Genomic DNA, 23,063 nt, shown 5'->3' on the forward strand with positions numbered 1-23,063 from the left:
GACAGGCCCAGGACGCAGTTTCCTCCTCCCCACGTGGGACCCAGCCTGGCCCCTGCAGAGCTCCCGCCTGCTCTTGTCCCACCCAGGCCCATGGTCTCCCCTTCCCTGCGGCTCCCACTGCCCAGGGAGATCCCCCCACACCAGGGACAGGGCCCAGGGCCCAGGGAGGGGGATACCGGGCCGGACCCAGGAGCCAGACAAGAAACTTTGCCTGCCTGGACCCCAGGACACGGCACTGAGCCCCAGAGCAGACCCACATCCACTGGTCACCCCACCAGTGACCCCACCTTCCCATGGCCTAGGTCAGCTCAATCACGAGCACCACCCGGATAACACCAAGAGGTCACACCCCACGCCAGGTCACACCCCACACCCCAGAACAACGCAGGCTCAGGACAGTGCACAGACCTCCCACCTCTTGGGGAAAAACCCACCCACACCCACCCTCAGGCCCCTCCACCCGGCGCTGACCTGGGACCTGCAGGCGGAAGGTCACCCGCTGGCCCCCGGCCTCGCAGCTGTACTCCCCGGCGTCCGCCGGCCCCGCCTGCCCCAGCACCAGCCTCCGCGCGCAGCCCTGGGCCTCCACGCGCACCGCCGCGCTCCCGCTCAGCCTCTGGCCGTCCTTGAACCACACCACCTCCGTCTGCGCCTGGGCCACCTCGCAGCTCAGCGTGGCGCTGGCCCCCGCCTCGGCCCGCACCTCCTGGAGCGCCGGCTGCTCCTTGGCAAACACCAGCGGGGGCTCTGGGGGAGAATGGGGGGCATCGTCACCCTCAGTGGCCATTGGCAAGGAACCAAGGACCGGCACGGCTGCAGAGTCGACCCAGGCAGGCCCAGGACGCCGCGCCCTCCTCCTCACACTACAGCCAGCCTGGCCCTTGGTGACCCCTGGGAGGCAGAGCTCCTGCCTGCTCCTGTCCAGACTCACGGACTCCCCTTCCCTGAACACCCACAGCCCAGAGAGATGCCCCCACACCAGGGACAGGGGCCTGGGGAAACCCACCCACACGCACCCTCAGGCCCCTCCACCAAACCCACACACACCCACCCTCAGGCCCCTCCACCTGGCGCTGACCTGGGACCTGCAGGCGGAAGGTCACCCGCTGGCCCCCGGCCTCGCAGCTGTACTCCCCGGCATCCGCCGGCCCCGCCTGCCGCAGCACCAGCCTCCGCGCGCAGCCCTGGGCCTCCACGCGCACCGCCGCGCTCCCGCTCAGCCTCTGGCCGTCCTTGAACCACACCACCTCCGTCTGCGCCTGGGCCACCTCGCAGCTCAGCGTGGCGCTGGCCCCCGCCTCGGCCCGCACCTCCTGGCGCGCCGGCTGCTCCTTGGCAAACACCAGCGGGGGCTCTGGGGGAGAATGGGGGTCATCGTCACCCTCAGTGGCCATTGGCAAGGAACCAAGGACCGGCACGGCTGCAGAGTCGACCCAGGCAGGCCTCACTGGCCGCTGGGGCCTCCTGTCGCCTCTAGAGCCTGCTCCTGGGGCCTGCGGGGATCTTCCCTCGGGGTCCGCCAGGCAAAGGTGCCACTGGCCAGCCCCGGCGTGGTATCACTGATGGCCTGGCCAGCCCCAGCCGGGCACGCAGACTCCGAAGCCCTGGCAGTCAGAGCCACGCTCGGCGTGTGCAAGAAGTTTCTTCCTGGTGGCAGAGGGGGACAGCACCTCTCCCAGGGCTCCCCGCCGCACCTCCCGCTGCCTTCCCACCCTCGCCATCCGGAGGAAACAAGGGTTTCAGAATTCCCTTTTTCTAGGCCCCGGCTAAGCGCCCAGCCACGTGGACAAGGTTCCTCGGCCCGTCGGCCGAGCTCGGGCACCCAGACAAGGCTCTCCTGGGACCGGCCTGGGCTGGCTGCTCCTGCTTCGGAGCTTGGAGCACGAGTCTGGGATTCTCCACCCGAGTCCAGCGCCGGCCCTGCCCCGGATGTCCCTCCCCGTCCCCGCGGCGCCCGCTCACCGCTCACGCGTAGCTGGAAGTCCACTGCATCGTCGCCCACCCGGCAGGAGTAGGTGCCCTCATCCTGCCTGCTGACCGCGGAGGCTACCAGCCGGTGCTGCGTGCCCACGTCCTCCTGGGTGAAGTGCTGGCCGCGGAGGCTGAGCTCCTGGCCGTCCTTGAACCAGCGCACGCTCTCCTGGGCCCCCACGGTCTCACACTGCAAGCAGACGGGGCCCCCCACCACGGCATCCACGCGGCCGCCCGCCTTGTCCTTGTGCAAAAAGGTGGTGGCCCCTGCAAGGGCGTGGGTGTGTCAGGAGGGCAGGACTCCCACCACGTGTTTGCATACGCGCCCCACGCCCACGGGCCTGGTGGCGCCCCGTTCAGGGCCTCGGGACAATGGACACAGCCTTCCAGGGTCCCCTGGGCTCTCAAAACTTGCAGCCCCGAGGGGCCGCCCACTCTTAGGAGCCTCTCCCAGGCCAGTGAAGCCCGCTCCCCCTCCGCCCAGGGTCAGCAGGACCGCCAGGGGCCCCAGAGCCTGCCAGGAGCAGCGGTCACCTTGCACGGACAGCCGGTAGGCGAAGCGGCCCTGGCCACTGACACACTCGTAGAGGCCGGCGTCCTCCCGCGCCACGTCCCGCACCAGCAGCTCCCGCTGCCCTGCCATGACCTGCACCTCGTACTTGGGGCCAGGGGTCAGCGCACGCCCGTCCTTCAGCCACGTCACGGCCGCCGCCTGGTCTGACAGCTCAGCCAGGAACCGCGCCTCCTCGTGCAGCCGGGCCAGCACCTCCTGGGCAGCCGCTGGATGCTTGGCAGCCTGTCCTGGGGCCCCTGGGGGCAGGGACAGGTGGACAGATGGGGCAGTGGACAGAGGGAACACAGACATAGAGTGTAGCCGGAGAGGATATGGATGGGGAGGCGGCAGACAGGAGTGGGAGGGAGCACAGAGCGGGGTGGACAGGGCCGCGGGGGTGTGGGGGTTGGGCGGGGGGCCGGGGCAGACAGGGGAGAAAGCCCGGGGCCAGCAGGGCACGCGGGGAGGGGCAGGACAGACGGGGAGGGGGACAAGAGAGACAGGAGGGGGCGGGGCAGACAGGGCAGTGAGCCCACATCCCCGAGGCCCCCCCACTTCTGTGGCCAGGCCACCTGCTGCACACGCCCCAGCACTTGGACCCCCCGCCAGGCCCATCCAGCCCCAGCCCTGTGGACACGCCGCGGGGCTCAGCGCCTACCTCGGACCTCCAGGCGGATGCTGCTCTGGACGCCATTGGCCACAAACTTGAGCTCGGCGCCCTGCAGGCTGGCGGGCACCTGGCGGATGGTCAGCGTGTGCCGCGTGCCCTCGCAGCGGATGCTGTACAGGCTGCTGGCCATCAGGACCTGGCCGTCCAGGAGCCACTGGCCCGCCGACACCAGCGTGAGGTCCACGGAGAAGGACACCTCGCCACCCTCCACCGCCTCCACGGCCTTCAGGGGCGTCTTCACGGCCAGCTGGGGGACTGTGGGGCGCTTCAGAAAGGGGCAGGGCCACCCTCCCCTCCTGCCCCTCCCTGGCCCGGCTGGGCAGGGGATCTGGCCACAAGTGGAGGACAGCTGGAGCCACAGGCCCGGCAGGTGGGCGGCTCCACAGCCTGGTCCTGCGCCCAGGCTTTGTCCCCCAGAGGGGCCCCACCCCAACAAAGACACTCCCTGAGGAGATGGCTCCCGCTGGGCCCAGGGTCCCCAAAGGCATGTGGGGCATGCCTGCCCACTCACCCAGGTGGACAGTCCCAGGGAACTCGAGGTAGGGACTCTGGCCAGAGCTGTTCATGGCAGACACCCGGAACTGGAAGTCCCCCTCCTGGGCCACGCCCGCCACGGTCAGCTCGGGCCCAGCCACCCACTCAGCCTCGTGGCACCGGGTCCAGGCGTAGGTGCCCAGCCGCTTCCTCTCCACCAGGTAGCCGTCGATGGCCACAGCGTGGTCCCCCGGGGGCGGTGGGGACCAGCCAAGCGTCACGGAACCCTCAGTCCTGGACTTCACCACGGGGGCTTCCGGCGCGTGCAGGGGCGGCCTCCTGGGGGCTGAGGGCGAAGCGCGGGGCGGTCACCACATGGAGCCCTCCATGTCCAGGGCCAGCCTCAGGGACGTGGCTCTGATGTAGGACGGCCCCATTCCAGCCAAGGGGGCACCAGCACCGGCCAGCAGCCGCGTCTCTTTGCAGTAGGTAAGGGCGGCCAGCCCAGCCCTCAGCGCCATGCAGCCCGGGCCACCAGGCACCGTCCAGGCAGAGACAGCTGGCCCCATCCGCACAGGCAGGACCCCACAGCCAGCCCGAGGCCACCCTCGCGGTGTCCGGGACAGGGCACTGCCCCCAAGCTCCGCTTCCCACACCTGAGGCCAGCGGAACTACCACTGTCCACACAGCGTCCAGACCTTCCGTGCCTGCGCTCGGCAGGGGGACGGGAGCGGCAGGACGCTGGCCCCGCAGCGGAGAAGGCAGGGGCGGGGAGCCAGAGCGTGACCCCAGCGCCGCCCGCCCGCAGCCCAGGCCCCTACCCGACACGCAGAACTGGGTGGAGGTCCGGCAGTCCCCGGCCACGAAGGCCACCTCGCCCGTGTCCTCCAGGCAGCACTGGGCGATGGTCAGCGTGTGGGTGGTGCCTTGGGCGGTGACGGCCACACGACCCCCGGCCACCACCTCCTCCTGGTTGCGCAGCCAGCGGACGGGGCCCTCCGGCCGGGCCAGCTCCACGCAGAACAGGGCCGTGTCCCCCACGCGCACCCGGGTCCTCCGCGGCAGCTTGCGGGTGAGGTTGCCTGCGGGCGGCGGCGGGTCAGGGGGGCCTCCGGGCTCGGCGGGCCCCGCCCCGGCCCGGCCCCCGCCCCGCGCGGCCCCCGCCCCCGCCCCGCGCGGCGCGCACCCTGCACCGCGAGCTCGGCCACCGTGCGGCTGCCCTCGGCCGTCTCGCAGATGTACACGGCGTCGTCGTCCGCCGACACGTTGCGCACGGTCAGCCGGCGCTCGGTGCCCGCCGCCTCGATGGCGTACTTGGCGCCGGCGCGCAGCCGCGTCTCCTCCTTGAACCACGCGGCCTCCGTGGCGGGCAGCGGCACCTCGCAGCGGAAGGTGGCCGACTCCTTCTCGCGCACCTCCAGGTCCTGCAGGCGCCGCAGGAAGGGCACGGCGGGCTCTGCGGGCGGGGCGGGGGCGGGCGGGGCGCGTGAGCGCGGGGCGCGGGGCGCCCGCCGAGCTCCGAGCAGGCGTCCCCGCCGCCGAGGCCGCGAGGAGGCCGGCAGGCCCGGGAGGTCCGAGGAGGGCAGGGAGGGGTCCCTGAAGTCCCCGGGCGCGAGCCGGGGGCGCGGTCCTGCCGCCCCGCGTGTCCCCCCCAGCCGCGGCGGAGACCCCAAGTGGAGGGGTTCCTCCTGCAAGGACGAGGACAGAGGCAGCCTGGGGAGCCGGGCGGGACCGTGACCCCCTCGGGACGCTGCCTTGGAGAGAGGACGAGGGACCTCCCGGCAGACCGGCCCGGGCCCCCTGCGCCCCCCTGCCGGGCGCTGCCAGCGGAGCCCGAGCCCCCCACCCCGGGCCGCGCGGCGCCCCGAGGCCGCAGGTGGTGCCTGCGCTGCGCTGCGCTCCGCGGGGAGCCCGCCCAGCAGCAGCCCTGCGGCCGGGGGCCGGGGGCCGGGGGCCGGGGCCGGGGCCGGGGCCGGGCCGCGCCTCACCTCGCACGACCAGCAGCACGGAGCTGTAGGTCCGGCCCACCAGGTTGGACGCGGCGCAGGTGTAGAGCCCGCGGTCCTCCTGCTTGCAGAAGAGGATCTTGAGCACGCAGTTCTCCTGCGCGTCCTCGTACAGCAGGTGGCGCCGGCCCTCGGGCACCGGCCGGCCGTCCTTCTGCCACACGGTGTCCGGCTTGGGCTCCCCGGTCACGAAGCAGCTGAGGCGCGCGTGCTTGCCCTCGGTCACCGTGCAGGTGCGCGTGCCCGCGCCGGGCGGCGAGGGCGGGGCGCCGTCGGCGGCGCGCATGGCCTCGCGGCGCCGCTGCAGGTGCGCCAGGAGCGCGGCCGTGGAGGCCCCGGGCGGGCCGGCCGCGTCGGCGTCCGCGTCGGCGTCCACGGTCAGCGCGGCGTCGGCGCTGGCGGCGCCCAGCGGGTTCTCGGCGCGCACCGTGTAGGTGCCGCCGTCGCGCGGCCGGGCCGCCTGGATGCGCAGCGCGCTGGCCTCGCCGCTCGCCTCCACGCGCACGCGGGGCCCGTCGGGCTCCCCCACGCGCCGCCCGTCCTTGGCCCAGCTCACGGCCAGGGGCGGCGAGCCCCGCACGCGGCAGCGGAAGGTGGCGTCGGCGCCCTCGCGCACGCGGATGGACGTGGGGCGCAGCAGGAAGTGGGGCGCCTGCTCGGCGCACGCGGCCGCGGCGTTCACCTGCAGCCCCACGGCCGCGAAGGCCTCGCCGATGGCGTTGCGCGCGCGGCACACGTACTGCCCGCTGTCGCCCAGCGCCAGGTCCAGGATGGTCAGGCGGTAGAGGTCGCCGTCCTGCGCCAGGCGGAAGCGCGCGCCCGCCTCCACCGGCTGCCGGTCCTTCTCCCAGCTCACCTGCGGCCGGGGGTTGCCCACGATCTGGCAGCTGAGCGTGGCGTCCTTGCCCACGGACACCGCGAAGGCCTTGGGCCGCGTGAGGAAGCGGGGCGCGCCGCTGAACGAGGACTGGGCCATGCTGGCGGGGCGCGGCGGGCCTGCGGGACGGGCGGGGCTCGGTGAGCGCCCGCCCGCGCCCGCGGCCCCCCTGGGGCACCAGCCTGGCCCCGGGAGGGTCCCCGCGCGGCCCCGCGGCGCCCCGTCCCGCGGGTGGCACGCGGCCTGCAGATGTGCGGCCTTGAGGGTCGCAGCCCCTCCGGGGCTCTTCCGGCCCGAGGCGCACCGGAGCGCGCCCCCACCAGAGGCCGCTCGGCCCCCAGCCCCGCGCGGCCTCCCCTGCCTCCCGCCGCACCGCGGGGCCCAGGCTCGCGCTCCCGCGTGGGCTGTCCATGCCCACGCAGGCCCCCTGCTGCAGAGGTTGGATATGCTAGGTCTCCCCATCCAAGAAGGGGGCGGGGTTCCTGCACCCCAGAGGCCCTGGCAGTGGAGGCCCACGGCCCACTCCTGACCTGTCCTCCCTGACCCCGCAGCAAAGGTCACCTCTCTCCCCTGCTCTTCCCCCAGGCCGCCCCCAGGCGCCCTCAGGCTGTGTGTGGGGCCTGCCTGGCCCAAGCTGCACTGCCAAGGGTGGCCACTGGCCCCCCCAGGGGTGTTCATCCCAGCGTGGGAGGGAGGGAGGAGCCAGCACCGCCCCCCCCCCCCAGCAAGGCCTCCTCACACCCTCAGGGCCAGCCCAGCTCAGGGCTGCGGGGCCCATTTCATGCTGGCTGGCCCCCACAGCCGCCCGCAGGCCTCATCGCACTCGCCTCTGCCCCTGCCCGCCACTGCCCCGCCCAGTCGGGAGAGCGGCCCTGCCCGCGGTGCCTCCAGTCGCCAGACAGCGCTGCCCACCGCGGGGCACAGGGCCCTCCGCCTGGTCCTGTGATGCAGGCCCTAATCCCCTTAATCCTCCCCGGGAGGCGGCGAGCAGCCTGCTGACTCACTGTGCGTCAGCACCCCGCCCCGCCCGCACCTGGCTGCGGAGGGCCTGGCCCCCAGGGCACCCCGGGCCCTGGCCTGCCAGCTCTGCTCAGCGTCCACCCCAGCATGCAGCTGGCCGCGGGCTCCCCAAAGGTGAGGCGCCACACCCCCAACATCTCAGAGGTCGGGCTGGCATGCAGACGCCAGGGACGCAGGGGCACCGCGCCCCACCCCGCCCCTGGCAAGAGTGGCCAGAGACCCCAAGACCCTGAAGGGCCACCAGGACCATGCCCACCACCTTTGCCCTCCTAATGCGCCGACCCACAGGGCCGAAGGGGCTCACGGGGGCCACTGCCTCTGCTTCCGGGCAGCCCCGCCAGGCCGGCGTCCCCCTGGGCAGCAGAACCAGGCAAGAGAGGGCTGCCTCGGGCACCCGGGACATGACCGCCTCCGGCTTTCAGGCCAGCTGAGGCCCTCGGGCCGGCGGGCCCCTGCCACAGTGGGGGCCAGGGCTGCTGGAGGTGTAGGTGCATGGGCAGCAACTGGAGAGGCCAGGACCTCAGGGCCGGGCCCCCAGAGATGCCCCCCAGGCAGGTGGCTCCTGTGGGGCCCACTCAGCCTCTCAGCATGGGGAGATGGCCCAGCACACAGGCCTCACTGGGGGGACCTGGGGCCCGTTGCTGGGGCGCTGGCGCAGGCCCCGCCTACCACTCTCCAGCCCTCTTTCCAGAACATGGCTCTGTCTCTCGGGCATGGGCTACTTTCCAGAAGGGCCTCAAGTGGGGAGCAGCTCACCCACAGCAGGGCCAGGCCCTCTGCCCCAGCGCTGCACTGCCCCAGCCCTCGCAGAAAAGACCCACAAGGGCAGCTCCTGGGGCCTGGCCCTGAGACCCACGCGGGCTTCGCACTCAGGACATTCTCTGGGGTCAGGTGTCAGCCCCGCTGGCTGTGCCCTCCGCTGAGCCAACAGGCCCAAAATAGCCCCAGCTGTCAGCAGCACTGGCCCTGGAGCGGGGGCAGGGCTGGCCGACCCCCGGCCGCCCTCCGAGGGGCCGCGAGCACGGGCTGCAGTGGCCCTGCCAGACCCAGGGCCCGTCCCCAGAGCCCTGACCTCCCTGACTGTCCTCTGGAGACCCAGGGCTGCCCACACTGCCCCCCTCTGCTGCTCACCTTCCTCTCAGGGGGCTGCAAGCGGTGCCGGGCTGGGGCTCAGATGGAACGTCGGGCGCTGGGTCTCACCTCCTGCTGCCGGCCAGGACCTCCGCGGCGCCCACCCAGCAGCCCACACTCTGGCCGGCACTCAGACTGGACGGGGACGAAAGGACAGGCAGATGCCGTCAGCTGGAGAGGCCCCCCCTGGGCAGGCCCAGCCCAGCTCCAAAATAGCCACTGTCACCGCCCGGGGTCTGGTTTCACCCACCCCAGAAGGCAAAGGGCAGGCTCTGGGGGTGGGGAGGAGCCCATGTCTCCCGGGTGGGCGGGGGACCCTGGTCAGACCAGCCTCCCGGGGTTCAGGGCGGGAAAGGACCCCGGGGCCCTGTGCCAGTGGGGGGCCGAGGACCACGCCTCGGGGCTGGCTCCCACCTTCTCACTCTGGGGACCCCTCTCAGTCGTGCTGTGTCCACCAGCCTCCAGCCTGTGTGCAGCGGCACAGACGGGGTGCAGGCAGTGGCCGGGGCCCAGCGGGGTGTGGAGCAGGGGCAGCCTCGGTGCTCTGTCCGGGCCCCACCCCTACAAGGGCACCAGCCAGGAGGGCAGGTCTGGGTCCCCAGGAGCAGCAGGCCAGCCCCTCCTGGAGAGACCACGGGCCTCCCACCAGCCACCGACTGCCCGTTTGGCCCAGTCCACCTTCCCCGGGTGGACCCCATGTCCCTGGGCCCTGGTGAGGTCCTCAGGGGCCCAGTCCCACCAGGCGATGCCCCGACACGTGGCTAGACGGAGACAGGGTCAGAGGACCCGCCGTCTTCCTAGAGGACAGGCCCAGTGGTCCTGACGCCTGGTCAGCTCTGACCTCGCGGCAGACCCCGTGGACGGGGCGGCTCACGCCAGGTCACCGGTTGGCCGGGCGGCTACACCTAGAGAAATGCTGGTGGATCTGGCATGCAGCTGATCCAGGGCAGCAGGGGGCACTGAAACCGGCCCAGGACACTGCCCAAATAGTTTACTGGTCACTGTCTGAGCTCTTCCCCCGTGTGCACAGTTGCAAGGCCACGCAGGCCCGGAGAACAATAAAGGGATTTATTTAACAAACCAGGGAAAACAAGAGTTACTGAGGCCAAAAATGGCCCTTTCCCTCCCCCAAAGCTGTGTCCAGTGTGTTCCAGCCCTAAACAAAAGCAGTTAAGATGGCGTCCTCCCGCCGCTGAGGCCTGGACCTCGCAGCAGCCGCGGGACGCCCCCGCGCAGCGCCCGACACGCACTCTCGGGACAGCAGCTGCAGCGGCCGAAGGACCCGACCGCGGCCACAGCGAGGGCCTGCCCTGGTCTCCGCCTTCCCCCAGGCCGTGACAGCAGCAGAGCTGGGAACAGCTTCCGTCGCTCGGCCAGCAAAGCCCCGGACTCTCCCTGGCTGAGGCCGGCTGCTGGAGGCCTCCACGCCCATCAGGGGCCGCCCCAGCCTCGGGGAGATCCGCGCGGTGGGGCCAGAATCGCTGACCCTGGAATCGCTGAAGGTCCGAAAACGCTGAATGTTCAGACGCTGAATCCCGAACACCGACTCCCGGGCCGCTTCTGCAGTCCCTTGCCAGAGTCTCCGCCCCAAATGCCACACCCGTTAGCCTGCCCCTGGGGCACGGCCTCGCCAGCGCCCCCTGCAGGGGCGCCACCTGTAACAGTCTGGCTTCAGCCCCTGTCACCCGGTGAGGCCCCTGTCCCCCCACTTCCGCCTTGGGGACCCCACTCTTGTGACCCCCTCACCCAGTCGCCTATGAAAGGACCCCCTAACACCACCACACTGGGGTCTCGGGCGCCTCGTGTGCATTTGGGGGGCAGATTCCAGTGAGGAAGGAAAAAGTCGGAAAGAGAACGAGGCCCGGGGTTCAGGGCGGGAAAGGACCCCGGGGCCCAGTGCGGACGTTTCCGGCGGCCAGGGCTGACACCCGTGTGCCCCGCGCCGCCCGGCCCCGGCGCACACCGCGCCTGTCTCCCTGTGTGCCGGCAGCTCCCGGGCAGGCGCCGGAGGCCCAGGCGACGCCCCTGCTGTCTGGCCGCCCGGGGAGGCCTGGGAGTACAGGCCGGCCCACCCGGCCGCCAGGTGACCCCACGGCCGCACCGCCCCGTCCAGGGACCCAGCCCCACCGCCGGCCGTCACTGTTGTGGTTTTTGGAGTCAGTGGGTTTGGGGTGCAGGGTCCTTGGGTTCACTCTGGGAAAGGTGTCACCAGAGCTCCCCTTCCAGCAACACGCGGCCAGCCTCCCAGGCGAGTTTCTCCACGAGACAGCGACGTGGGTCGCATTTAAAGGACAGGTTTACTAGGGCCAGGGACGGCAGAGTAAGGGACACTTGCACAGACACCAGCGGGCAGGAGGAGCTGCCCGAGAAGGACGGGTTTGCTGAGAGGCCTGCATGGCCTCAAGCAGGTGGCCCTGAGGGGAGCGGCCTCCGCTGAGGGGGTCAGTGAGGAGACGTCCCGGCAGGTGCAGGTCACGGGCAGGCAGGGGGCGGCTGCCCTGCGGACGGGGGAGTGGGTGACAAGAGGCCCCTGCGTAGGCACGGGTGGGCAGAGGGACGGCGGCCCCAGCCAGGGCAGAGACCGCACTGATAGAGTCTCCTGTCTGGGCGGGGTCGCCCCTTGTGAGCCTCAGCTGGTTGCTGACTTTGGACAACTCTGCAGAGCCTCAAAGGGACCGGAGATTCCGGGGTGGGCTCCATCTCCATGTCTTTCCCTTGGATGCGCCCCCGATACCTGCTTGGGTGCTACGCCTGGCGACCCCGGCGTCCGCGCCGAGGATGCTAGTTTCCGCGACGGTGCCGTCTGGCCTGAGGATCTTGGTGTCCGTAGCTGGGTCAAGGGCTGTGCGAATCCCTTCGACCCCCGCCTCCTTGTGTGAGCCGGGTTTCTGGTCTCGTGGCGCCTCCTCTTCAGTTTGTTTTTTTCTATTCTTGTCCTCCATCAGCCACCCTTCAATTGGGGGCTCAGCCCCTCCCCTCCCCTTACCTCAGGGGGAGTAGGCATTCGCCCCACCCTGCCCACGGTGTCCCTCGTGGTCTCTGGCCACCGGAGGTCAGGATTCGGCGCCAGCAGGCATGCCAGGCCGCTGGCCCTCGGCCCCTGCCACCGTGGACCCCGCCGGGGTCCTCCCGGGCACACCCCATAGAAACGCTGCTGCAGCTGCACCAGCCCCCGGAGGGCCAGGGCTCTGGCTGCACACAGCGTGGGGTGACAGCCAGTCACCGCAGACCCCCACCCCCACCCCACGCGGCTGGCAGCGGCCCGGGCGCCTGCACTGGACCCTCCTCACCCTGCTGGGAACAAGCGCTCGGGGCAGGAGCCAGCACAGAGACACACGCCCCCCCAAGCGCAGCCCTTGGTCCTCCTGGCCGGAGCTCGGAGCCGAGAGGCGGGCGTCCCCTGCAGATGCCGCCCGAGCCGAGGGCGCCGTGGGCAGCAGGAGGCCCGGGGCTGTGGGCATGGCTCGGACACGGCCGCACACACAGGCCCCAAGCCCAGGGAACCCATCCTCAGTGCCACAAGCCCGGCCTGGGGGGATCCCGCCCCGGCCCCTTTCTCCTGGGGAGCACGCGGCCCCCTCACGGCCATGGTGGGGGCCTTGGTCCACCTTTTTGTGCTGCTTTGAAAAAGCATCCCTGGGGGTGCAGGGGTTGAGTCTCAGCACTACGGCGCTATCAACAGCCTCTGCAGCACGAGTTCCATCCCCGGCCAGGGAGCTGCCCACAGGGCGCAGCAGACCCCTCCTGGCTCCCGCTGCCCCCTCAGCAGTGTGTTTCAGTGGATCCGCCTGTTCTGCTCCCCACTCTCTCTGGGGAGTCCTCTCGCCCCCGCACCTCTGGCCTGTACCCCAGTTCTTGTGTGCATAAAAAAAATAAATCTTTAAAAAAAAAAAAAAAAGCATCCCTTGTAATAGCGGCCAGTGAACGCCAGAAACGGACACCGGGACCACCCCTTCTCGAGCAAGAGGGGGCTGGGGGCATTTCTGGAGCGGCCTGGACCACGATCAGCTTCCCTTTCTCACGCCCAGCGGTTGCGTGGGGCCAACGCCCTGTCCTGGGCCCACCTGCGCCCTTGTCCACGGCTTCCTGGGGAGCTCGGGGGCGTTCGCTGGTCAGCGGCTAGAAAGCCGGATGGTCACCTTGGACAGGCTCCTCTGCCCTTCAGCTCGCTGCAAGTGCGTGCCACGGCCAGGGGTCCATGGTGGCCCTGCAGGGGGAAGGGCGGGCAGGGGGCAGGCCCTGCAGGGGCGGGGAGGGGGCTTCAGGCAGGATCACTCGGCTCAGGGACACAACAATCGCGTTTATTTAGCAAATGGGGAGACGAGGAGTTTCCGAGGCCGAGTGGCCGCTACCCCACCCCAGGTATCCTCGGTGTCCAGGATCCTCGGCAAGAGGCCCCTGGTCCAAGATGGCGCCATTGGGCCCACGAGGCCCAGGGCGGGCAGCCCAGGCAGCGGTGGAGGAGCCCAGGGGTGCGAAGGTCTGGGGGCAGCGGGCAGCAGCGGTTCCAGACGCCCAGCCGGCAGCTCGTGGTGGCCAGGCCGGCCCTGATGCACCCTCCCGGCGGCCGCTGGACACTTGCTCCTGCTCGTCCTTCTTTTGGAGGCGGGTTGGGAATGCGAGGGGTCTGAGCGTCTGGGGTCCCCCGCTGGCTCTGTCTCCTCTTCAGAGCCCCCGCCCGCCTGGCCGCTCCTGACTGGACCATCCCACCCGCCCGCCCGCCCAGGTGGCCTGGCACAGAGCGGTCAGCACCAGCTGCCCAGGCACGCACCCGCGCAGACACGGGAGGCCAGGGTGTCGGCGTCCATGCTAAGGTGCCACTCTCTGGGGTGGGGCACCCACCTCCCACAACAGTGGGGGTGCAGGGGGTGGACCCAGGGGACACTTCGCTGCCCTCCCCAGCACAGGCGCTCTCGATGCTCTCGGAATGGGCAGCGCCCACCTGGCCTGAGGGAGTGCGGCGAACCCCCAGGGCAGGGGCTCCAGCGTGGTGGTCTCTGACCCGGTGCTGTGCCAACAACCCCCCACTTCCCACTCAAGGAAAAACGGCGCCAAACTGAGTCAACACCATTTACCAGGCTGCTGGGACCCCGGGACGGGGCTGCAGGGGGGCGGCCCCCTCGGCCACTGATTTCCCTCCCAGCTAGGCCAGGCAGGGCAGCCAGGGCGTCTGGAATGGCCACGCCCACGTCCCGCCTGCGTGGGAGAGTGAGGGCAGCAGCTGCTGGAAGGACATGGCCAGGGGCAGAGCCTGCCGCTGCGGTGCGGCCCAGGGGGTCATCTCTCGGGGGTGGACGACACAAGGCACAGGTGGGAGGCCAGAGGCCCTGCTCTGCAGTGGTCACCACTGTGCTAGGCAGGGCCTGGGGGGCCGTGAGGGGCTTCCTCCTACGAGGGAAAAGGAGGCTGCTGCAAAGCCCAGCCAGTGCACAGACGCCCCCTGGGGCAGAGCTGCCCACTTCCCCCATCAGCCCCTCCCCCGAGCGTGGGGGAGGGGCGCCGGGCACTGTGCAGGAAGCCACCCCCACCCACCTTTTGCTTCCCGCCCCAGCAGACACGCCTTGGGCTGGGGCTCAGGCCACTACCTGGGTCCTCCTCACTGCCAGCCCTGGGCAGACGCCCCGCGAATTCCCCCAGCCCCGCTCCCGCCTCTGCCTGGGGAGGTTAGCGCTGCCCGTGGGCCCCTGGCTGCGGTCCAAGAGGGCGGTCACACGGTCACACCCTGGCTGCCCACTTGCCAGGCCCACCCCCGCCCAGGACAAGGTCCTGAGCTCGGACCCTGCTCCTGTCCAGGCCAGCACGCTCGCCACCCCTCCGGCAGGTTGGGGGGACGGCCAGCTCAACACCCAGCAGGGTCGCGGCCCGCGGGCCCGGGAGGGCTTCCGCTGAGTGTGGCAGGCCAGACGCCTGCACCCAGCCCCAGGGCGCCCTGCAGCTCCAGGGTCTGTGGAGGGGCCGGGGTGCCCAGGCTACTTTGCGGCCCCCGGCCACCAGTCGGGCACTGACGCCGTGAGAGCCACGCGGCCGCGCTCGGAGGTGCCGACATGCAGGGGGCCGTGGATCAGCTCCGCGCGCAGCAGCGCCAGCCCCACGTGCCCCTGGCCAGCCCGGTACTTGCCGGCCACCTGGCCCGACGCAGTGAGCACGGGGGTGCCGGGGGCCAGGCCGCCGGCAGGGAGGTCGCCAGAGAGACGGACAGGGAAGAGGCGTTTGCGGACTACGCCCGTGTGGTGGGTGCGGGCCGTCAGCTCCTGGCCCAGGTAGCAGCCCTTGGTGAAGCTGACCCCATTCATGAAGGCCAGGTTGGACTCCAGGGGCAGTGCCACGCCCGGGGGCAGGTCTCGGATGCCCTCAGGCACGCCTGTGGGTGGAAGGGGCAGTGGGTGAGGGCTCCAGGGCTCCAAAGGGGCGGCTCAAGTCCCCACCCCGCCCCGCTCCTGCCGCTGTTCTCCCACCCTCCTCCCTCAGGTCCCCTGGCGGCACCCCCTTCCTCTCGCCCCTCTGGTGCCCAGCCTGGCTCTGGACACCCGGCCATCCGAGACACCTGCTCCTTACACCGATCCCCCCCCCGGGCGCCAGGGCTGCACCCCTTCCTGGACCTTGGGCAGGGCCACTCGCCCACCTTGCTGGTACCGGTGCCGGTGGTAGTCTTGGGCATCCCCAAGCTGGCTCCCCAGCACAGGGGCCGGGCCCTGGACCCGCGCGAGGAGCCGCCAGCCCATGCAGGCAGTCCGAGGATCACGGGCCATGATAGGGGCGTGCTCAGGGCCCTGCGGGGGTGCAGCCTCGGGGGCGCCAGGCAGCGCCGCCCACACACCCAGCTCGGGGTGCAGCTCCACGGCGACCCTCCGCCGGATCCTGTGCAGCGCCAGGTGCCTCTGCACCGCGTCCAGCGCCCCGCGGTCACACTCCAGCAGGAAGGCAGGCGCCTCGGCCTCGAGCTCGGGGAGCCTGCAGGGAGAGTGGGGTGCGTGGGGGCGTCAGGAGCAGCACACCCTGCCACCCAGACGGGCCCCGACAGCACCAGTGGCTGCGCCGGGAGGGGAGCAGCAGGACGCGGGTGGTGGGTACAGCCAGCTCCAGGGACACTGCCACCGCCCCAGGCTCTCAGCCCCGAGCAGGGGGTGCCCACAGGAGACCCCAGCACCATGTCCGGCTTTACTCTGATACCCAAAATGGAAAGCAACAGCCCTGCAGTGGAAGGGCGCTCACCACGCCACCCCAGGTTCCGCAGGGCTCCCCGGAGACCAGCTGCGGGGCTGGGGCTCACCCTCCTCAGCAGCAGGAGGGGCGCGGGGGAGGAGCCTGAGGGGGCACACGCGGGAACAGGCAGCCGCGTCCCCCACAGTAACTGCAGGCACACGCGTGTGCACACACCGGCCCGGGTGCGCCGCGCGGGTCACACGTCCAGCCCCAGCGGGCCCCGGGCCCCAGAGCGAGCTGCTGCCGCTTTGGGAACCGCGCCCGGCGCCTCCCGGGGGCTTCCTGCGAAGTGCGGCCGCCGCAGCAGGGCGAGGAGCTCCCCGGGCGGCGCAGGGCACCGGCCCCCGGCCGTCGCCGGCTTCCCAGCGCGCGTCGCTCTCCCCAAACCCTCACGGGGGGGCCTGGGGGCGGGGGAGGCCGGCCCGGAGGGAGGGGCCGCCCAGGAGGGACCCGGGCCGACCCTTCTCGCCGCCAGCGGGCTCGGGGTTTGGCCCAGGGGTGGCCTCAGGCCCCGCCGGCGCCGGTCAGGGCGCGGCTGAGCGACGGGGACAGGTCGGCAGGGCAGGGGGGCGGCGGGGCGCCCGGGCCGCACGGAGGCCAGTGCGCGGGCAGCGGCCCCGCGGGCGCCGGGCGAGGAGCGCCAGGCGGGGGCTGCGGCCACGGCCGCCCGCGGGCAGGGAGCGCGGACTCGGCGGGAAGGCGCCCGGGAGCGGACGGGCCGGCTCCGGCCGGGTCGGGCGAGCCCCAGCCCGCCAGGCGGGAGGCCCCTGCGGCCGCGGCGCGCAGGCGCGGGGAGCGCCGCGGGGGGGCGCGGAGGGGGCGCGGAGGGAGCAGTGCGCGCAGGCGCGGGGCGGGGGCGGGCGCGCAGGCGGGGGGAGGACGGGGCGCAGGCGCAGCGCGCCCCGCGCTTCAGGCCCCGCGGCCGCCGGGCGGGCCCCTCCCTCCGCCCGCTCCGACGGGGCATCCGCCTCCTCGCCCGCCCCAGCCCCGCCCACCCGGCGCCCCGTCCTCTCACCGGTACACGATGACGTCATAGAGCGTGCGCCCCTGGACGTTGAGGAAGTGAGCGTAGCCCGCGCGCGCCGCGGGCGGGGCCGCCCCGTCCGCAGGGCCCGGCAGCTCATTGGTCAGCAGCCCCAGAAGGAAGGGCGCCGAGTCCGGCCCGCGCACGCGCACCAGGGCGCGCTCGCTCAGGGGGAAGCAGGTCCAGGCCCCGCCGCCCCCGGGGCCGCCGCCCTGACGGCCTGGGCCGTGGGCCAGGCGGCTCCCCGGGGCGGCGCGCAGCCGCCAGCACCAGGCCCTGCGGCCACGTCCCGGAGCCACCCCCCGGAGCAGCGCCGCGGCCGCCATTTTGGGCACGATTGGAGCGCGGGAAGCGTCGGCGCTGGCGCGCGCAGGGGGAAGACGCCACAGCGACCTCTGGCGGCGGCGGGGCGGGGCCTCCGGGGCCCGTCACCTCGCGCGCCGCCTCTGCGCGCGCCCGACGCACCTGCAGCTGCTGCCCGGCGCGCCCGTGACGCGCGTGGGACGCGCCCGCCCGCGCGTCTCTGGCTGGGGTCACCGGTCGGCCCGGGGCACCGCGTCTCCGCCTTTCAGAGGCCGGTGGCGCCGCGGTGGGGGGGCGCGTGTCCCCTGCGCTGGGCACGCGGTGGTCCCCGCCGCTTGGCCTCGCCTGCTGTCCCCAGGCTCGAGCTGCGCTCGCCGCGCCTCACCCTGCCCCTACGACCACCGCCCCAAGAGGGGCGCCCCTGGCTCTGACGCCAGCCCCGCGGGCGCTGTGGGACCCCACGGGCGGGAGGGCGCCCCCACTTAAGAGGCCAGGGGCAAAATCAGGCAGTGTGCTTTGCTGCCCGGCTGCGGCAGATCTGGGGTCCCGCGCCCCTCGCTTACTTTGCTGAGCGCACAGGGCGAGGCCCTCGGCCACGGTGCCGTGAAGGACCCGGCCTGGGTGGGGCGCTGCCCCCGCATCACCCCGGGTCCCTGTGAGGGTGCCCCAGAGGCTTGGGGCCCGGGAACTTGGAGTTTATGGAGGCCTCTCCCGGATGGAATCAAGTCAGGTTCCACCTCTAGCCAGAGTCCAGTGGGGGCAGAGTGGAACCCCCCACCCCACAGCCACTAGGGGCTTTCCAAACCCGCCTCCTCCAGGGCTCTGACCCGGGACAGTCCAGGCTTTAGTCCAGGAGCAAGACAGAGGGTGAGTGTGTTTCAGCATCACAGGTCAGGGCCGGGTGGTTGGCTCTTCTGAGGAGCACCCGTTGTGAGCCAGCAGGGTCTGCAGTCCTGCTGGGGTGGGGGGGTGGGGTTCGCGGCAGACCCCTCCCCTGCTGCTCCCTCTCGGAGCCAGTCTCAGCTTGCTCCTCAGGTGTGGAGGTGCCCGCCTGCTCCCCGCCCGCGGGGCAGACCCGGCTTCGGCCCTGCCACAGGGCACTGCTCTGGAGCCAGTCGAAGCCAGCTCTGCCCGCACAGGGACTGCTTCTCCAGGTCAGGGCGCTTAGCATGGTGCCCCCACCCAAGGGGCCCCTCTGGCTCCTGTGACCTGGGATCCCGCCCTGCCCCGCAGGCCCCACAGCTCAGCTCCCGGGACCTGCCGGTTCTCACAAGCTGGGGCAGAGCTGGGACTTGGGGGCCTCCAGGCTGGAGGCCCGGCCCTCGAAGCACCTAGGCAGCTGAGCCGGATGCTGGCACACCCCGGGTCAAGGCCTCACCCTCTGCAGCATGACCCTGCAGGCTTCCATTGGGCCTGGCTGCCGGACCAGCTCACCAGACTGCCCCCTCCCCGCAGGCGGAATACTCCCCCCGCCCCCCTGTCCAGCTCAAGGCCTGCCCAAGACCCCTCAGGTCCGAACCCCAGCCGTGAGCCGAGCTGATTGCATGGGGAGGGTCGCATGCCCCCGCAGTCCACAGCCCTCCATCCTGCTGGCCACTTCCTGGCAGTGACCCACCAGGCCTGCTGTGTGGCCCCCTGGCCCTTCAGGAGGTAGCGGGCAGGGACAGCAGGGCACATGGGCACGTTCCTCTGGCCCCACGTAGCTTGGCTCTGGGCCAGCAGAAGGCCTGCTTCCCACCTCAGGGCCACAGGAAGGGCCAGCAGCTGGCCCGGGGCCTCCCAGGCTGCCCCCAGCTCCCTGTGCGGCAGGGCAGGGCTGCTCCAATACAAGTTCACGGGAGCCAAACACAATGTCCACCTCCCGCTTGCTGGGGTGTCGTGGACCTTGCCTTGTGGCCGGGGTGGGGGAGGGGGTCCCCTGGTACAGTGCCTGCCCTGAGACAGACCCAGGGGAGAGCTGGCATGTGGCGGGCTCTCCTGTCTCCCGGAAGGGGAGCTTTCCCGCACCCTCTGGACCATGCCGGAAATGTTCGTGAGACTCCACCCGGGCAGTCCCCCTATCTCCGCCCAGGGGACGTTGCCTGGGGACGCTGGGCACCGTCTGCTCTCCTGCCAGGCATGCCCGGCTAAGAAGCATCTTCCGCTGGTCCCGGGGGCCACTGAGTGCACAGGCCAGAGCCCCTCATGGCCGCCCCTAGGGCTGCGCTCTGGGCCCTCCTCCAGGAAGACCTCCTGTCTGTGGCCAGCCTGGCCGGACCGACTCTCCACTGCTGCCCCTTCCGGGTCCCCCACGACACCTGCCTGCAGCCGTGTCCTCAGCTGCAGGGGTCGCTGTGGTCGGGGTCGCCCCCCCGGAACCGGGTCTGGCCCAGGCTGCAGGCTGCCCTGTGCTGTCCCTGCCCTGAGGCCATGGGCCCTGGCACAGGGAAAATGGGCAGGCGCTGGGGGGCCCAGACCCCACTTGCCAGCCGCAGTGGGGGTGGCTTCCTGTTACTCTGTCTCACGCTGACCTCCCATCCCAAGGCAAGGAGGCTGCCCCCACTCTGGGGGTGATGGCACGCCCGGCGGCCACACCCTCCGGGATGGCCTCAAGCCCCAGGCAGGTTGGCTCGGGCCAGGGCATGGAGGGGGTGAGACGGCCACTCTGACTGGCCTGCTGCAGGTGGGGATGGAGCCTGCCACGCCCCCGGGGGAGGCCAGGCCACTGCAGACTCGGAGTCGAAACGGGGTGCCAGGCTGGGCTAGGCAAGCTCCTGGGGCACAGCCCTGCCTCTGTCCGCTCTGGAGGAGGGAAGGGCCGAGTCCCCCGGAGCCACTGTAGGCATAACTACACAGTGGGTGATCCGCCTGCACCTCGTCCTGGCCCAGCCCCGCGGCACCCCCATACCCAGCCTGGCCCGGCGAGGGCCTGATGCCCTGGCACTGAGATTCACGCCCAGCATGGGCCCACACCGGCTTGGGACAGGCCCCAAGGTCTGGTTTGCGTGGCCACGCAAACACGGGCCTGCTGCTGGCTGTCCCGCGGACTGAGTGCTCATCGTGAGGCGGCTGCCGCCAGGGCATCCGGGCTCCAGTGCCAGCCTGGTCACGTGGGGGCAGGCCTGGCGTGGGGGTGGCACCATGCTGCCCAGCCCGGGAGGCCAGTGATGTGACGGGACAGGGCTGGACGCCACTGCCGCCAGAACCTCACAGAGCCGGGCCCCCAAGTCTCCAGATGGCGGTCCCTGCCATGGGCCCTTCTGCAGCCATAGCACAGCCCTTCTGACCTGGGCTGCCTGTGTCCCTCCAGATTCATATGTGGGGCCACACCCCCAGGACCTCAGAATGTGACTGCTATCGAAGATGGAACCCTTAAAGGCGATAAAGGCAAAATGCGTGGGGGGGAGGAGACCCAGCCTATGCCAGGTCGTGGCAAGGTCAGGACAGCCCACGCAACACTGTCTGCAAGGAGGGGCCTGGGGGCAGCTGCCCCCGGGGCCCGGGCTCCAGCTGGGGCAGGCCCACGAGCTGTTTGAGCCGCGCAGCCCCGGCCGCCCCGAGGCACCTGCGGAGGCTGGCCCTAGCAGGGAGGTCTCGGGGCAGCCCAGTGCAAGGACCAGCCGAGCGGCCTCTCACCCCACCGGGCGCTGTTCTCTGTCTCCCACCATCTGGTGCCCAGCTGTGCCCCCGCCCACACCGCGGCACCCCGGGCTGCCTGGGCTGCTCTCCGAGGCGCCGTCCGCATGCACCGCATTGCGCCCAAACACGCCACACAGCCGCAAACAATGGTTAGACTTAGTTTACTGCTCCCTCTGCTGTGCAGGCTGGGTCCGGATCAGGGAGGGGGGAACGTGGCCCCCGGCATGTCCCAGCCCCCCGGCCAGCCTGGCCAGTCCCGCCGCAGCGGGCTGAGTCTTCATGGGACTCCAAGTGCACCCCCAGGCAGGGCTCGGAGGGCCCCCAGCGGCAACAGGCCGTCTGCTCCAGGAAGCTGCCAGGCCTGACAAGGCCAAGAGCCCAGGCAGGGGAGGCGCGGCAGGGTGGCTGCAGGGGCCTCTGCCCACCCCTCCTCGGACTCCCCTTCTGTGGGAGGAAGACAGGATTGCTTCCAGCTCCATAGGAAACAAAGTGGCCTGGGCTGGGGAGAGAGGGCGGGAGCCCCCCTGTGCTGCGAGGCAGGGCACAGACAGCATCTGCCCAGGGCTGCAGGGGCAGCGCCCCCACCTGCCTGGACCCCAGGCCCTGATGGGGCAGCGAGCCTCCTGGTGGCTCTGGGGGCTCGGGCGCGGGCCTGCCCCAGCTGCAGTCTCCAGGGATGCGGGCCAGAGCTCAGGCCAGGTGCCCAGGGGCCGTGCCCAGCCCCGTGGGGTCCCACCCTCAGCCACTCTGAGCCAGCGGGCGTGGGGCTGGTGGGGGGCTCAGATCCACACAGTGGTCTTCCCCTCCCGGCTGCTGGCGCTGCCCTTGTCAGAGCCGGCCCTGGGCTTGGCACCAGACCGGCCCAGGCCCCCGCCCGTGCCCCCCGACGTGGCGCTGCCCGACCCGGAGGCGGGGGCGCCGGCCCGCGGGGCGCCCCGGGCAGCCGCGGGGAGGCCAGGGCAGGGCGGGCTGTCGCGGTCCCCGGGCGCGTGGCCGTCCCGCAGCGCCTGCAGCGCCAGGCTGGCCAGCGTCGGGTCGTGGGCGCGCGCGCGCTCGGCCGCTCGCACCACCAGGCTGTAGTCGGGCGGGCAGGCCAGGCCGGCGGGCGCGGCGGGCAGCGCGCAGGGCGGCGGGCGCGGCGCGGGCCCGGGCGCGGCGGGCGGCGGGCGGCGGGTGCGCACGGCGTCCTGCGCGCTGCCCAGGCCCAGGTGCGCCATCTCGCAGAGGTTGAGCAGCAGGCAGAGGCCGCTGACCACGTACATGACCAGCAGGAAGACGGTCTTCTCCGTGGGCCGCGACACGAAGCAGTCGACCACGTGGGGGCAGGGCCGGCGGCTGCACGCGAAGAAGGGCCGCACCTCGAAGCCGTACAGCAGGTACTGGCCCACCAGGAAGGCCACCTCGAAGGCGGCGCGCGCCACCAGCTGCGCCACGTACGCGCGCATCAGGCCCTCGCGCTGGATGCGCCGCCGCCCGTCGTGCGGCCCGGCCGGGCCCGCGGGCCCCGCGGCCTTCAGGTCCCCGCCGCCGCCCTTGGCCGCGCCCTCGTCGTCGGCCTCCGCGCCCTCGCCCAGGCCCGCGGGCCCCGGCTCCTCCTCCTCCTCGCCCGGGCCCAGCATGGGCTCCTCCTCGCCCGGGGCTCCGGGCTCGGGCCAGCCCGGGGGCGGCGGCGGCAGCGGCAGGGGCGCGCGGGCCGGGCGGCGCGGGCCCGGGGGGCGGCGGCGCAGGGCGCGGCGCCGCTCGTCCTGCGCGGCGCGGGCCAGGCGGTGCACGGCGTAGCCCAGGTACAGGACGGCCGGCGTGGAGATGACCACGATCTGGAAGACCCAGAAGCGCACGTGCGACAGCGGCGCGAAGGCGTCGTAGCACACGTTGTCGCAGCCGGGCTGCCGCGTGTTGCACGTGAACTTGGCCTGCTCGTCCGAGTAGATGGCCTCGCCGCCCACGGCCGTGAGCACGATGCGGAAGACCACGAGCACCGTGAGCCACACCTTGCCCACGAACGTGGAGTGGTGGTGGATCTCCTCCAGCAGCCGCGTCAGGAAGCTCCAGCTCATGTTGGTCATAGGGGCTGGCGGTGCGGCCTGCGCGACAGGGCGGCTCAGCCGCGGCCCCCAGCGAGGGCCGGGGCCCCTCCCCGCCTGCGGCCGCCCCTCCCCCTCCTCCCCCAGCCCCGCCGTGAGCTCCCCCTGCAGTCCGCCCTGCTCGGGGAG

The 23,063-nt window shown here is 72.2% G+C and overlaps 3 protein-coding genes across 3 annotated transcripts in view; all 3 read right to left on the reverse strand.

Annotated features, from left to right (window-relative positions):
* The window catches only part of OBSCN (obscurin, cytoskeletal calmodulin and titin-interacting RhoGEF), a gene marked incomplete at both ends in the record, with an annotated part of 66,124 nt that extends 59,474 nt beyond the window's left edge, over window positions 1-6,650 (reverse strand). Inside the window, 9 exons of the mRNA XM_084242555.1 lie at window positions 472-747; window positions 1,079-1,354; window positions 1,963-2,238; window positions 2,506-2,772; window positions 3,183-3,449; window positions 3,706-4,014; window positions 4,490-4,750; window positions 4,855-5,124; window positions 5,657-6,650. Coding sequence (XP_084098681.1) covers window positions 472-747; window positions 1,079-1,354; window positions 1,963-2,238; window positions 2,506-2,772; window positions 3,183-3,449; window positions 3,706-4,014; window positions 4,490-4,750; window positions 4,855-5,124; window positions 5,657-6,650 — 3,196 coding nt within the window. The remainder of the gene's footprint in view (window positions 1-471; window positions 748-1,078; window positions 1,355-1,962; window positions 2,239-2,505; window positions 2,773-3,182; window positions 3,450-3,705; window positions 4,015-4,489; window positions 4,751-4,854; window positions 5,125-5,656) is intronic.
* Window positions 6,651-13,970: 7,320 nt separating this feature from the next.
* Window positions 13,971-17,255, reverse strand: IBA57 (iron-sulfur cluster assembly factor IBA57; the record flags this gene model as incomplete). The annotated part of the gene is made up of 3 exons (XM_084242856.1): window positions 13,971-15,063; window positions 15,325-15,653; window positions 16,921-17,255. 3 exons carry the CDS (start codon window positions 17,253-17,255, stop codon window positions 14,672-14,674), a joined length of 1,056 nt encoding a protein of 351 aa, XP_084098982.1. The 3' UTR covers window positions 13,971-14,671.
* A 3,846-nt stretch (window positions 17,256-21,101) lies between these two features.
* Window positions 21,102-22,919, reverse strand: GJC2 (gap junction protein gamma 2). The gene has a single exon (XM_084243280.1). It carries the CDS (start codon window positions 22,914-22,916, stop codon window positions 21,630-21,632), a length of 1,287 nt encoding a protein of 428 aa, XP_084099406.1. The 5' UTR covers window positions 22,917-22,919; the 3' UTR covers window positions 21,102-21,629.
* Between the last annotated feature and the right edge of the window lie 144 nt (window positions 22,920-23,063).

This window comes from Talpa europaea (genome assembly GCF_964194135.1).
Source record: "Talpa europaea genome assembly, chromosome: 9".
Lineage (NCBI taxonomy): Eukaryota > Metazoa > Chordata > Mammalia > Eulipotyphla > Talpidae > Talpa > Talpa europaea.